General features: G+C 40.9%; 1 protein-coding gene across 1 annotated transcript in view; it reads left to right on the top strand.

Moving 5' to 3' along the window:
• UBXN2B (UBX domain protein 2B) overlaps positions 1,016-15,432 on the top strand; it is a 29,592-nt gene continuing 15,175 nt past the window's right edge. The window contains exons 1-2 of the mRNA XM_018058484.1: positions 1,016-1,115; positions 7,785-7,888. Coding sequence (XP_017913973.1) covers positions 1,032-1,115; positions 7,785-7,888 — 188 coding nt within the window. The 5' untranslated portion in view covers positions 1,016-1,031. The remainder of the gene's footprint in view (positions 1,116-7,784; positions 7,889-15,432) is intronic.

Here is a 15,432-nt window from a genome sequence, read left to right as displayed (position 1 = left end):
TTTAGTGGTTACTTGTCATCAGTTTCCTCGGGTATAACACGGAATAACAATACTCACCTAGAGCAGTAGACAAGAGAACACAAAGAACGCAACCCAGCACGGTGTACGCCGCAGGTGCGAGCAGAATATTTCCCTTCACACCCATATTCCACTCCTAACATTTCCTGCAAAGTTTCACTGCAAATGGCATTTACTCTGTTTATATCTCTTTTCCTCCGCTAGACTGTGAGGTTTATAATGACCAGGACTACTTTCTTTTCACTTTTGTGTCTGGGGTCATAGAAAAAACCTGGGATAAGACAGGAGTCTGAACAAATCTCAGATGAATAAAGAGAATTTAGGAGTCTCTAGCTGTAATCACCGGAGAAGGCAATGGCACCCCACTCCAGTACTCTTGCCTGGAAACTCCCATGGGCGGAGGAGCCTGGTGGGCTGCAGTCCATGGGGTCGCGAAGAGTCGGACAAGACTGAGCGACTTGAGTTTCACTTTTCACTTTCATGCATTGGAGAAGGAAATGGCAACCCACTCGTGTTCTTGCCCGGAGAATCCCAGGGACGGGGGAGCCCGGTTGGCTGCGGTCTATGGGTCGCACATAGTCGGACACGAATGACGCGACTTAGCAGCAGCAGCAGCTCAATCGCAAAGAGAGTTTACGGGGTTCTTTCTCAACAACACTTCACGCTTTGGGGACGACGCGCCACCCAATCCTTGGCAGGGAAACGAGAGAATGTGACCGAGATTGGAAAAGTAAGGTGGCACTTTCCATCAGATGAACTCTCCAGAAGTCATTGCCACCCCTGGGTAAAGAAATCCGCAAGTCCGTGCTGCCCTTCTCAGAAGGGAAACTCTGAGCCAACTTCCTTTAAGGAAAGGAGCAGTACCGGACAGGTGGGCGGGCGCCGGAAGAGGGGCGCGCGGGGGGGCGGGGGAGGCGGGGGCTCACAGGGACCGCCCCGCCCCGCCGTTGCCAGGCAACCGGCCCCGGAAGTCGCGGGAGGCGCGTCGGCGGCGGCGCCGGGAGCGGTGAAAGATGGCGGAGGGCGGCGGCGGAGAAGCGGGCGAGGAGGCGCCGAGGGCGGCGGGGCCGCGGCCCCCAAGCGCGCGGGACTTGCAGGTGCGGCGGGCGGTGCGGCTGGGGAATGTGTGGGGCCGTTCCGGTCGCGGTCGAGCTTCCTCAGACCCGCCCGGGGACCGAACTCGGACTCCGTGGGTCTCCCCCGGGCAGCACGCCGGGCAGGGGCGTCGGGAGAAAGGAGTGTCGGCGCCCCGCGCTCTCAGGTGTCCCGGCGGCGTTTCCCCTCCACCCCTCTTGCCGTTTAAGAAGCAGCTGTTGATTCCGAGTGGCTTCTTTGAAGGGTCAATTGAATGCTTCACTGGTTGACGCTCCGGTCAGACTTCTGCAGAAGGAAACTCTGAGGTGGCCGTGGGGAAGTCGAGTCACAGGGAAGCCGGTTTGGTCTTGTTTCTCTCGGATGCTGTTTCTGGCTTACTTAAATGTAAAAATGGTTCCTTTTTAATCAGAGATTTTCCCTTTCAAAGTGAACTAAAAATGTGTTTCATCCTACGGCTCGCACCCTGGTCGGCTCGCACCCTGGTCGTAACTGCTATAGGGTAGAAGACATTGCACCTAAGAAACGGGGATGTAAAACTTTGTAATGTTACAGGACATTGACATTAATGGCCTCAATACCAGCGCCCCGAGTCTTGCTCTGCCAGGTGCTTCACGCTACTCATTTCAGGGTGTTTTTTTTAACTGTCCCTTTGTAAGATGATTGATAAAATTCAAACAGTAAAGATCTCTGTGTGCTCAGTCGCGGCTTGCGACCCCATGGACTGTAGCCCTCCAAGCTCCTCTGTCCATGGGATTCTCCAGGCAAGAATACTGGAGTGGATTGCCATTTCCTTCTCCAGGGGATCTTCCCAACCCAGGGATCGAACCACCATCTCCTTCATTGGCAAGTGGATTCTTTACCACTGAGCCACCTGGGAAACCCCAAACGCCTATGGGGACTATGAATGTCACTCCATCTACAAGGCTTGGTAGAAAAGGTCTATTATAATTCTTTATTGTCACACCTTCATTCTGCTTCTTTAAACTAATGTATATTGACCACCTGCCCTGTAATATACTACTAAGCTCTGGGAATGCAGAGATAAATAGTACATCAAATCCACAGTTGGTGCTGGAACACTGTGGAAGGGCCTAGAAGCGTGAAAGGCATTTCTACCCATTGTTTGCCTAAATAAGATACACATGTATTTAACATAACACTTTTAAGATGGAGGGTGATTGAGTGCCAGGATAAGCAGTGCATATAGTGATGAATTTGGAGAATGGAGTAATCAGTGTCAGCTTAGGAAACGAACTCAATGTATTGATAAAACATTTGCAGTATTTATGACTCAATTTAGTAGTAGTAAACAGAATCCAGGAGTAGGAAGGTTTCATCTCCCTGATCTTGTCTATTGAAGGCAAGCATCACTAAGACGCAGCATGTGCCCTTGGGGGAAAAATGGTGTTCCTGGTCAGAACAACTTCAGCTTGCTTCTTGACCTTGCTGCTTAGTAGTTACGTGAGTATAGGAGAAATGTCCTAACTTCTCTGATCCTGTGTCTTTATTCATAAACTCAGGATTGTTGATCACAGGTGTCAAGGATGAAATAAAGGAATGTCTATAAAGTGCCTCTTCAGTCCAGTATTACCCTGGCTCAGACTTGCTTACTAAATACTTGGTTCTTTTTTCCCTTAAAGGAGAAAAATACTGTAACTTTCACTGGTTAGTCCATCTAATGCTATTAAGTTAAAACTATGTGACCTAATATCCTTTGTCTAATTTAAATCTATTTCTTCTTATGTGAAAAATGAGAATAGCTTGGTTAATGATCACCTCATACTTGTCAAATTTAGACTGAGTCCACTGGATTGATATGATTAATTGTTGGAAATGTTGTAGATATCGCTAGTTTTGAGAATGCCTTCCTTTCCACCATCAATTAGAAAATAAACTCTTTTTTTCCAGTCTCCTATCTACTTTCCGGTAGGTAGATAACTGATTTTTTTTTTATGAATGTGATTTGGCATTTCAAATATATTAAGTATTGATAATGTTTATTTTAGAATTTAATAAGAATGTGGAGAATATGCAAAGAAACCCCAGAACAAAAGAACCAAAGAAATGACTTATGAAGAAATAGTGTGTATCAAAGGTTTAAAAGAATTGGATAATGTTCTTCTCCCCAGCTGGTTTCTTGGATAGTGAATATTTTTGGATTATCTTTTTATTGTTTAATCTAGCTGTGCTTATTTTAAGCATTACCCAGTTAGTTCAGTTTTCAGTAGATACTTCTTAATTTCCTGACAACTTGCTCTAAGAGTCTTTCACAGCATTATTGAGGGGAGAGAAAGGTGGTGTGTTACTAATTGGAACAAGCAGAAGTACCGCTTAGTGCCTATTTCTCAGCTGCTGTGCAGTGTAGGGTTTGTCAGCCTCTAAATTAGGAGAGATTTCCTCATTTACCACACCAGGAAAGATGGATGGTCGGCCCCCAAAAGCCTCCCAGCATAGTGAGCCTCTGACTCTAAAAGCAGAAATTTCCCGTGGGTCCCACATTGAGAGTAGATTTTAACTCCCTTCCTCCTCCAGAATTGGGAACATTTAAGGGGGAAGCTTGGGACAGGAGTGTTAGTGACAGTGTGTAGGTACTCAGTCGTGTTCAACTCTTTGTAACCCCATAGACTGCAGCCCGCAAGGCTTCTCTGTCCATGGGATTCTCCAGGCAAGAATACTGGAGTGGGTTGCCATTTCCTACTGCAGGGGATCTTCCCTACCCAGGGATCTAACTCGCATCTCTTCTATCTCCTGCAGTGGCAGGTGGGTTCCTTTCCTCTGCACCACCTGGGAAGCTCCTGAGTGACACTTGTTGTTGAGTCACTCATTTGTGTCCAACTCTTTGTGACTCCATGGACCACAGCACGCCAGGCTTCCCTGTCCTTCACCAACTCCCGGAGCTTGCTCAAGCTCATGTGCATCGAGTTGGTCGTGCCATCCAACCGTCTCATCCTCTGTTGTCCCCTTCTGTTCCTGCCTTCCATCTTTCCCAGCATCAGGGTCTTTTCCAGTGAGTTGGTTTTTTGCATCAGGTGGTCAAAGTGTTGGAATTTCAGCTTCAGCATCAGTCCTTCCAATGGGTATTCAGGGTTGATTTCCTTTAGGATTAACTGGCTTGATCTCCTTGTAGTCCAAGAGACTCTCAAGAGTCTTCTCCAACACCACAGTTCAAAAGCATCAGTTCTTTGGCGCTCAGCCTTCTTTATGGTCCAGCTCTCACATTCATACGTGACTACTGGAAAAACCATAGCTTTGACTATTCAGATCTTTGTTGGCAAAGTAATGACAAAGTGACAGTACTCAGCCCCAAGACCTCAGTGTTCATTAGTAGTTCTGAACGTCCTCAGAGCCCTTTGTCTCTTGTCATGCCCTTCCCTCTATCCACACACATGGAGTTAACAGATTAGGTACACTCTGTTCCAGATTTCCTCCAGAATGATATCAAAAGAAAAAAGATTTCTGTTTTTATTTCTGTATTTCCATATAGGTTGGAGTTCGGGAAAAATTGGGGCTAACTTAAGTACTTACCAGGGTTTGGAATAGGCTTTGGATGGGGCAGAGAAGAGAGTTCTGTCAGTGAGAAAAGAGTAAGACTGTCTGGGACTTTCATCCTCTGGGTGTCAGTGTCCCTTATCCTTGGTTCTCAGTTTTGACGTGCATCAGAGTCACCTGAACGGTTTGCTCAAGCAGATTCCTGAGCCCCACCCTGAGTTTCTGATTCTTTTGGTCCAGGGCAGGGTTTGAGCACTTGCAGTTTTAAAAGGCCCCCAGGTGATGCTGATGTCGCTCTTCTAGATTTAAGTCTGTATTATACCTTCTGGGCTTCCCAGGTGACTCAGGGGTAAAGAATCTGCCCGCCAGTATAGGAGATGCTGGTTCAGTCCCTGGGTTGGTAAGATCCCCTGGAGGTGGGCATGGCAGCCCACTCCAGTATTCTTGCCTGGAAAATCCCATGGACAGAGGAGCCTTGCAAGCTAAGGTCCACCAGGTCACAAAGAACAGGACTGAGCAAGTAAACAATAACATTATACCTTCTGGCTGTTGTCTCTCTAAGACTGGGAGTTCCAGTACTTTGAATCTTTTGCTGTGTTGTTGATAGTCTTATCCACAGTTTCAGGTTCTTTTCACACATTCATCACATTTCCAGCTCTAGAGAAAAAATTATCCGTGCTTACATACTTTATTCTCTCTGTGTGATTGAAATATTGCATAATTTAGTTGTTTAGCTCATGGAAATCTGTCCTGATAATTAACAGTGCATAATTATTTCACAATGCATATATTTTTATCTCTTTATTTGACTGAGATATTTCTGTCATTTTCTATTGGTTTTAACCAGTACATCAGTTTATTTTCTCTTCAGATATGGTGTCATTTGCTATGTCAAATAATATTAATTAGCTAATGAATTTATGCCATATGATGCTATAGGGACATCATGGATCCTTGCATTAATTCCCTTTAAATATCATTCATTTTCTTCTAAGTTAATGATGTGCCAAAAATAACCAGGACCTTTCAGCTCATTGGACTCCCTGGTCTGATGTAATTTTCTCCATATTCCTATTTTATTAATATATGTTCCACACTTCATGGAGTCAGAAGGCATTGTTTGCATTATTCATTTATTTTATAGAAGATTATTTGATCAACAGGGTTTGTTCAGATCTTCTTCAAGCAAAAAACAAGGTACAAATCTATAGGAAATTTTGAGTTTGCCAAAAAGTTCATTCAGTTTTTTCCGTAACAGCTTATGAAAAAAAAAACCAAACAAACTTTTGTCCAACCCAATATCTCAGTTTTTAAATCTATAGCATAATTTATCTACCCATCTCTCTCTGTGATTCCTTTTGTGTTGTAGTATACATAATTTAATAAGAATTTTTTGGGTGCTTGTCCAGTTCTGCATTAGCAACAGTTTGGGAAGCCTAAATTATAGTAGGGGGGATGAAATAGTAAGAAAAGTATACAAATGATGAGAATGTAATATTTAATATGTGTCAATAATAGAATGCCATATGCTATAAGGATTTAGAAAAGATAAATCACTTTAGTTAAGAAAACTAGAAAACGCTTTGTCAAGGATGGCTATAATGGGCCTTTGGCATACAGATACCATTTCCATTGATGGAGGAATAGCTTAAAAATAATTCATAGAGCAATATTATCATCTCATGAGGAAATCCATAAAGGAATATTGTTTTGAAGAAAATTTTTGAAGGTAAAAGTTTCTGAAAACCTTGGGTCCAGGTAATTAGAGTGTCTGTCTCTGTCCATCTCTCTCATTTATTTTTTGTGCATGGTGGGGGTGGTTTGTTTGTTTCTCCCTTTTGGAGAAGATAAGGTAGGAAAAGATCATAGAAGATACATAGATAATACTGCAGCAAGAGAAATCTTGGGGAAAATGAAACAGTGATAAAAATCATTGTGGAGCAGTTTTTATTACTACCTTCTGGTGATGGAGCGTTTGCCTTGTGCTTCACGTACGTTTTCCCTTCAATCCCTTCATTAGAAGGTGAGGGAACTAAAGCTCAGAGAAGTTAAATGATTTGCTTAAGCTCACACCATAGGAACCTAAGTTAGGACTTTAATAAGATTCTTTTAGGCTACACTATACTTTTGTGATTAAGGTTTCCTGCAAAATTAACATGATAGAAATATGAAAGTTGACATATGTGTATGGAGTGGTGGTCAAAAGTTAGGTGGGAAAAATAAAGCCTTTCAGTTTTGTTTTCTTGTTTCTTGCATATTTTAAAGGTTGACTAATAGAATCTTCAGAAAATTAACTTTGCCCCAGTTCCCTATTTTTCTTTTCCTACTGAGGACAGATTCCCTGGAGATTGTTTCATATTTCTCATGTTTCTAGGAGTACTTAATCTGAGTTTTGCAGGAGAGTTATTTCTTGGTTTTTTTAATTTTCCAAAGATGAGGGTCATGCCAGTTTTAATTGAATAGTCATAGGGCCATTAAGGAAAGTCTTTGAGTTGTCCAAGGATGTCAAAAGTGGAAACAATATAACTTACACAATAATGAAATATTTTGATAATTTCTTAAAGTTTCAAAAAGTATGCTTTGTTGATTTCATTTTGAAGAAGATATCCAGCCATATATCTATAAAGCATAATTTGGTAATACTGCTTTCTAACAGTTATATAAACTATATATATATACATATTTCATTGTCTTTTATTTTTTAGAAGCTTATTTTCCTAAACTTTAGAAGTTTATATGTCTGGTAAACTTTTAAATAGAATAATTTTAAAATTGTTTTATGTACTCAGAATTTGAAAACTTGAACTAAATGAAATTTTTCATGGGATCTAATGAGAACAAGCTGACATTAGTGTAAAACATCTTCAAGTATTTGTAAAAGAATTATAGTTCCAACTTTGAAACTAATCTGTTACCAAAATTGTTTTTGAAGCTGTTGAATAGTTCATTGAAAGTAATTAAGCTATTATTGTAACTTTAATTTATGCTACTATGTATGACATTTTAGTGAGAGCTGCAGTGGTTTTATTTTGGAAGGGAGTCATCTTCTGAAATAGCAGCCTTCATTTTTCATTAAAATTCTTGACTACTCAATTACAAGTTAATTTTCTACTCCTGACTTTCTGTACAGAGAGTTTATTTCTAATGTTTTTATACTTTATAACAAATCTGTTATTCTGTAGTTGGCCTTGGCAGAATTATATGAAGATGAAGTGAAATGCAAAGCTTCCAAATCTGATAGACCTAAAGCTACAGCCTTTAAAAGCCCACAGACAGCACCTCAAAGGTAAGTTTTGTTTTGTTTTTCAAACTTGTATCCCTTTTTAGTTCACTAATCCCACATTATTTTAAATGGCTTTGGGAATTTTTTAACTATAATTTCTTAAATATTTTTAGATACTGTTTCTGAAACTATAATAGAAAGCAAGAAGAAAATTTTGGGAAAATTATCTTAAATACTGAATGTTTGGATAGACCTCACATAGCATAATATACTGAGTAGTATTTTTCTTGGGCACTGTGGTTCTATTTTGAGTCATAGGACTCATTGAGGATCTGATAAAAGCTACACCCTCTTTCCCCTAGAACATTTATGTACAGCTTTCTCCATCATTTTTAAAGGTTTGTGTGTTTCTTAAAGTCCATCCATAGAACTCCTCTATGCGTTTTGTTCTCCATTTAAGAATCTGTGACTTCAGGACTCTTGTCTTTCCTTCCATTGGAAGATGATACATCTAATAGTGATAGATAGTATTTGCTGTTGTTAAAACCCCTGAACTATAAAAAGAACCAACAGTGAAGATTTAAGAGATGGAAACCAGGTATATTTTATTGTCATGAGTTTTCTTATTTCCATGTATATATTCGTTAATGTCTTTTTAGTACACAAATCTCATTACTAGGGAGAAACTTGAATTTCCCCATTACATCTCATTCTCAGAAAGTCTTTTATTTTTCCAGAAGTTGAAAAATTCACTGGAAATTACTTTTTTTTGTTTGTCACTATTCTGCCTGCCTTCTTCCTGTAGGGGAGATAAAATAACCTATCTTTCCTTCCAGACCTGAATGGAAAGAATAACACTTATAATTTATAATTTTCACCCCAACTTTTTATTTTACAATTTTTCAAATACACAGATAATCAAAAGATTAGGGTAATGAACATATACTGTGTCTGCTCCGATATTCACCGGTTGTTTATATGCTATAGCAGTTCATTGGTGCACACACTCTTTGTTACTCAACCACTTGAAAGTAAATTGCAGCCCTGATAGCACTTCACCCCTAGGGGCTGCAGTCCACACCCAATAAGACGCAAACACTCCTTGATAACGTCTCACACCTTAGAAAATGAGCACTAACTGCATGTCATTTAATACATAGTCCATAATCAGATACTCTTAGAGGCTTTGAGGATTTAGGAGTCATACATTTCACTGATGATGCCTGTTTTCAATCTGAATCCAGAGCATTCTTCCCACCTTTCTATTGTCTGCTTTTAGCTCGTCTGTTTAAAGCTTATTATGTTGACATTGAAGAGCTGGGCCCAGATGTCTTATAAAATGTCCCACATTCAAGGTCACTGTTTCCTCACAATTAGATTCTCGTTAAACATGCTTGTCAAGAGTCTCTTGTTAAACATGCTTGTCTGGAGTACTACTTAGTGATATTTTCTGCTGTGTATTATCTTACACCGGGAGCCATATGGTTTCAGGTTCCCCCACTCTTGGTGCCCTGTTCACTCGGTTAGGGTGCTGACCGCCACCATCACTCCACCAGAAGGTACAGTCTTTCCTTTATTGTCTGCAGATTGGTCATCTTGGCACAGCCTGAATATCCTTCCCTTTCACTTAAGTTTATCTGATATATATATATACATACACAGATATATGTATAATATATGTATTATATGTGTATGTGTGTATATATATAATATATATTATGCACAGACATTTATATAATGTGTATGTATTATATATACACAGACATTTATATATGTGTATTATATAGGCATTTATATAATGTATATTATGTATACATGTTTATATAATACATGTGTATTATATATACACAGACATATATATATTTTAGCTGCTTCCTTAATTTGTACAGTCTCTGAAACTTTGAAAGTGCTTAAAATATTAATGTACCGAAGTTTTACTCATAAGTTACTTGACTATTCTTCCCCAATTTGAACCAGTTTTTGAATGACATGATTTGCTGGTATAAAAAATCAAAATATTTGACTTCTTAAGATTAGTACATTAATATTTTCCTTAAGGATTCAAATATAATCCTTAAAATATTTCAGTGAATTGTTTTTTATTTTATGCTGACACAGTGTTGCCATTAATGTTTACAATTTGATAAGGCAATTTTTAAGGACTTAGTGCCTCAGATATGATTTCTAGAATTATTTGTCCAAAAGGAGGAGCTGCATTAAATATATTGAGGCTTATGCTATGTTTGATCCGCTTAAAATACAACTGCAAACCAAATTATTGGCCATCTTTTCTTTTTGCTAAGTGTGATATTTTTGAATAGAAAGTGTGCGGTTCTGTTGGCTTCACATTTGGCAATGACATCTGCCTGATTTCATTGCATGTCTGCTGCTTGGTCTGGTACAGAAATGGTCCACCTTCTTGGACAACTTTAAATATCAAAACATGCATCTGTTCATTGTTGTTTTAAGCCAGTATATTTTCAGTGTGACCATCATGTGAACTTTCAGTAGTCTAGACATAACTTGATCTGTTTTAAAGAAAATGAGGGACAGGATCTACAGAAAAGTACACAGAAGACAACCTGACACCTGCTTTTACATATTCATCCACAAAAGGTTCTATGTCACAAATAGGACTTTAAAAATGTAACTCTTCTTCTTCAAAAATATAAGAACTTAAAAAAATGTTCCCTACAAGTCATTAGATCCTAGTATGGTTTTGAAAATTTAGTGAGACAGGTGTCCACAATATCTGGCACAGTGTGGATACCTGTCTGGGCCTTTAAAAATGACTAGAAGATAAGGGACAGAATAGGCCTAGAAGGAAAAAGTAATAAAAATTACAGGAGGGAGCTGAAGAGGAGCAGCAGAACTTGGGTAGCCTCGTGGCAGGTAAGGATGGACAGGCGGGGTGCTTCCGGGGCCTGCTTCATTGATGTTGGGCCTCTGTGCACACCCAGAGAACCTCACTGGGAAGGGCCTCAAGCTTGCTCTAATGCTTTGCTCTTCAGTTCAGTTCAGTCACTCAGTCGTGTCCAACTCTTTGCAACCCCATGTACTGCAGTATGCCAGGCTTCCCTGTCCATCACCAACTCCCAGAGTTTGCTCAAACTCATGTCCATCGAATTGGTGATGCCATCCAACCATCTTATCCTCTGTCCTCCCCTTCTTCTGCCTTCAATCTTTCCCAGCATCAGGGTCTTTTTCAGTGAGTCAGTTATTTGCATCAGGTGGCCAAAGTTTTGGAGTTTCAACTTCAGCATCAGTCCTTCCAATGAATATTCAGGACTGATTTCCTTTAGGATTGACTGATTTGATCTCACTGTCCAAGAGACTCTCAAGAGTCTTCACCAACACCACAGTTCAAAAGCGTCGATTCTTTGGCGCTCAGCTTTCTTTATGGTCCAACTCTCACATCCATACAAGACTACTGGAAAAACCACAGCTTTGACATATGGACCTTTGTTGGTAAAATAATGTCTCTGCTTTTTAAATATGCTCTCTAGGTTGGTCATAGCTTTTCTTCCAAGGAGCCAAGCGTCTTTTAATTTCATGGCTGCAGTCACCATCTGCAGTGATTTTTGGAGCACAAGAAATTAAAGTCTATCATTGTTTTCACTGTTTCCCCAACTATTTGCCATGAAGTGATGGGAGCAGATGCCATGATCTTAGTTTTTTGAATGTTAAGTTTTAAGCCAGATTTTTCACGCTCCTCTTTCACTTCCATCAAGAGACTCTAGTTCTTTGCTTTCTGCCATAAGAGTGGTGTCATCTCATATCTGAGATTATTGATGTTTCTCCTGGCAATCTTGATTCCAGCTTGTGTTTTATCCAGCCCAGCATCTTGCTGGATGTACACTGCATATAAGTTAAATAAGCAAGGTGACAATATACAACCCTGACTTACTCCTTTCCCAATTTGAAACCAGTCCATTGTTCTACGTCTGGTTTTAACTGTTGCTCCTTGACTTGCATACAGATTTCTCAGGAGGCAGGTAGGGTAATGTGGTGTTCCCATCTCTTTAAGGATTTTCCAGTTTGTTGTGATCCACACAGTTAAAGGCTTTAGTGTAGTCCGTGAAGCAGAAGTAGATGTTTTTCTGAAATTCTCTTGCTTTTTCTATGATCCATTGGATTTGGCAGTTTGATCTCTGGTTCCTCTGCCTTTTCTAAATCCAACTTGAAGATCTGGAAGTTCTTGGTTCACATACTGTTGAAAATTTTGAGTATTACTTTGCTAGCATGTGAGATGAGTGCAGTCGTGTGGTAATTTGAACATTCTTTGGCATTGCCTTTCTTTGGGATTGGAATGAAAACTGACCTTTTCCAGTTTTCATTTGCTGGAAAACTTTGCTCTTACTCTCTTGAAATTCTTAACACATTTTGAACAGGAGACTCCCACTTTCATTTTGGTGCTGGGCCCACAAATTACATGTCCAGTCCTGGATGCTGCCACAGCACAGCCAGCCTGGAAGGCCAAGGAAAGCTGTGCTTATGTGGAAAGGGGAAAGCCAGTGTATGGTTTTACTGTAAATTTTACAATAAAAATTATAGTGGTAAAAACTTTGTTTCTAGTCGTAGATGCACCTCAGTTGTTTTTTCTCCTCTCTGTTCTAATAAGATTTTGGCAGTGGACAAGTCTTTTAATTCCTTGAACTTCAGTATTTCTTATTTGTACAGTGGAGTTAATGCCATTTTTATGAGGATTAAATGAACACTTGATAAATGTTCAGTTCAGTTCAGTCGCTCAGTCGTGTCCAACTCTTTGCGACCCCGCGAATCGCAGCACGCCAGGCCTCCCTGTCCATCACCATCTCCCGGAGTTCACTCGGACTCACGTCCATCGAGTCGGTGATGCCATCCAGCCATCTCATCCTCGGTCGTCCCCTTCTCCTCCTGCCCCCAGTCCCTCCCAGCATCAGAGTCTTTTCCAATGAGTCAACTCTTCCCATGAGGTGGCCAAAGTACTGGAGTTTCAGCTTTAGCATCATTCCTTCCAAAGAAATCCCAGGGTTGATCTCCTTCAGAATGGACTGGTTGGATCTCCTTGCACTCCAAGGGACTCTCAAGAGTCTTCTCCAGCATCACAGTTCAAAAGCATAAATTCTTCGGAGCTCAGCCTTCTTCACAGTCCGACTCTCACATCCATGCATGACCACAGGAAAAACCATAGCCTTGACTGGATGGACCTTAGTCGGCAAAGTAATGTCTCTGCTTTTGAATATACTGTCTAGGTTGGTCATAACTTTTCTTCCAAGGAGTAAGCGTCTTTTAATTTCATGGCTGCAGTCACCATCTGCAGTGATTTTGGAGCCCAGAAAAATAAAGCCTGACACTGTTCCCACTGTTTCCCCATCTATTTGCCATGAAGTGATGGGACCGGATGCCATGATCTTTGTTTTTTTGAATGTTGAGCTTTAAGCCAACTTTTTCACTCTCCTCTTTCACTTTCATCAAGAGGCTTTTCATGATAAATGTTAGTTATTATTATAATACCTTTAGAAAAATAGGACTGGCAGTACCATATTAAATAGAGAGTAATGAGGAAAACAAGATAAGACATCAAGAGAGAAAACAACTGCAGTGATCCCAAAGAGTATGCTGGTAAAATTTAGGATTAGGATTAGGGTGATGTCAGTGGAATGGAGGCGAAAGGGTGACATTGGTGTGGATACTTTCAAAAGAATTTATTGTAGAAACATGATGATGTGGAATAGAAATGTGGTGACATGGAAAAGAGAGTAAGAGAATGGGAGAGAACTCTGAAAAGTTCTTAATCTAGTACCTAAGGAAAATGTGATTGTTCATGGGAAGAGATGAACTGGATTCAAGTAGGTGCTTTTCAGTTCAGCACTGGACCATAAGTAAGAGGCTCTGAAAACCTATATTTGAGAGTCATCCCTACAGAGGAAGTTGTTATCTCTGGGCAGAGACAAATGATGATCAGATGAGTTAAATAGAGCAAGAGAGAAGTAAGTATATAGGCATACTTATGAAAGAGATGAAAGATGGATTGTGGATCTAAATATAAAAGGGAAACAATAAAATTTCTGGAAGAAAATAGACCTCAAGGCAGGCAGAGATTTCTTATACTGGTAATAAAAATTCAGAGGCCATAAAGAAGTTAGTAAATCTTTTCCTGTGCCCAGTTTTTCCTGTAAGGTCTTTCTTACCAAGACTGAGAGGAAGGAGCTTTGTAACTCGGCTCTTGAGATTAGGGACCCAGGACAGCAGGGAGAGCCTGCAGCAGAAGCTCCCCACTCCATCCCCTTCCCTCCTTCCCCCTTCCCTCCTTTCCCCTTCCCTTCTCATACTGCCATTTAAGGCATCAGCTGTCAGGCTCTTTCTTGCCCTGTTGTTCAGACCATGTGCGACTCTTTGCAACTCCATCGACTGCAGCATACCAGGCCTCCCTGACCTTCACCATCTACCAGAGTTTGCTCAAACTCATGTCCATTGAGTCGGTGATGCCATCCAACCATCTCATCCTTTGTCACCCACTTCTCCTGCATTCAGTCTTTCCCAGCATTTTCCAATGAGCCAGCTGTTCACATCAGGTGGCCAAAGTATTTGAGCTTCAGCATCAGTCCTTCCAATGAGTATTCAGGGTTGATTTCCTTTAGGGTTGACTGGTTTGATCTCCTTGCTGTCCAGGGAACTCTCAAGAGTCTTCTCCAGCACCATAGTTTGAAAGTATCAATTCTTTGGCACTCAGAGTTCTTTATAGCTCTCACATTCCTACATGACTACTAGCTTCTTGCACGGACCCTAGTCTTAAAGCCAACCATGGCAGTGCCTGGCCTTGGTTTGTTGCATGGGGCCCTCTGAGGATCAGCTTGGCAGGAGGGCTTCAGTTGGCTCCTGTTCTGGCTAAACTTGGACCTCAGGTGCCTCCCCAAGGGCACCAGGAGCTTGGAGTCCACCCAGCCGCCCCTAGCTGTGAACCAGCCTTGTTAGTGTGGTTCTGCTGGTGTCCACTGTTTTCCTCTTGGATCTTTGCTCCACGGACAGTGAGTTGAGAGCAGGGCTTCCCTTCCCTTTCCTGTTTCGTTTTGCATGAACTCATTTGGAGAAAGCCTTGAAGGTGACTCTATCCCTGGTCTTCAGCGCTGATAGAATTTTTCCCCTCTGTTTCATTTTCTGAGTCAGTTCAGTGTAGATTGGGAACTGGAGTGGAGGGTATGGATAGTTAAGGAAATGAGCTTTGATTTTCATCTTATTCTGAAAATCTCCATATTTATATTTCATTGGTTATATTTTCTGACATTCTTGATTGGAAAAAATCTTGAAAGATAAAATAGTGTACTAATTTATGTGAAGGAAGCTTTTATGAGGAAATAGAAAAGAGGGGAGAAATGGTTCACTGCATAGTTAACACATTGAGAAAATTGTGGTCTGAATTATTTACCTTTAACATAGTGAAAAAGTGTGAAAGTGTTAGTCACTCAGTCATGTCCGACTCTTTGCGACCCCGTGGACTGTAGCTCACCAGGCTCCTCTGTCCATGGGATTCTCCAGGCAAGAATACTGGAGTGGGTTGCCATGCCCTTCTTCAGGGATCTAACCCAGGCTTCCTTCATTGCAAGCAGATTCTTTATCATCTGAGC

The sequence above is a fragment of the Capra hircus genome, chromosome 14, assembly GCF_001704415.2.
Source record: "Capra hircus breed San Clemente chromosome 14, ASM170441v1, whole genome shotgun sequence".
Classification (NCBI taxonomy): Eukaryota; Metazoa; Chordata; class Mammalia; order Artiodactyla; family Bovidae; genus Capra; species Capra hircus.
This window is presented reverse-complemented; position numbering and strand designations above follow the sequence as displayed.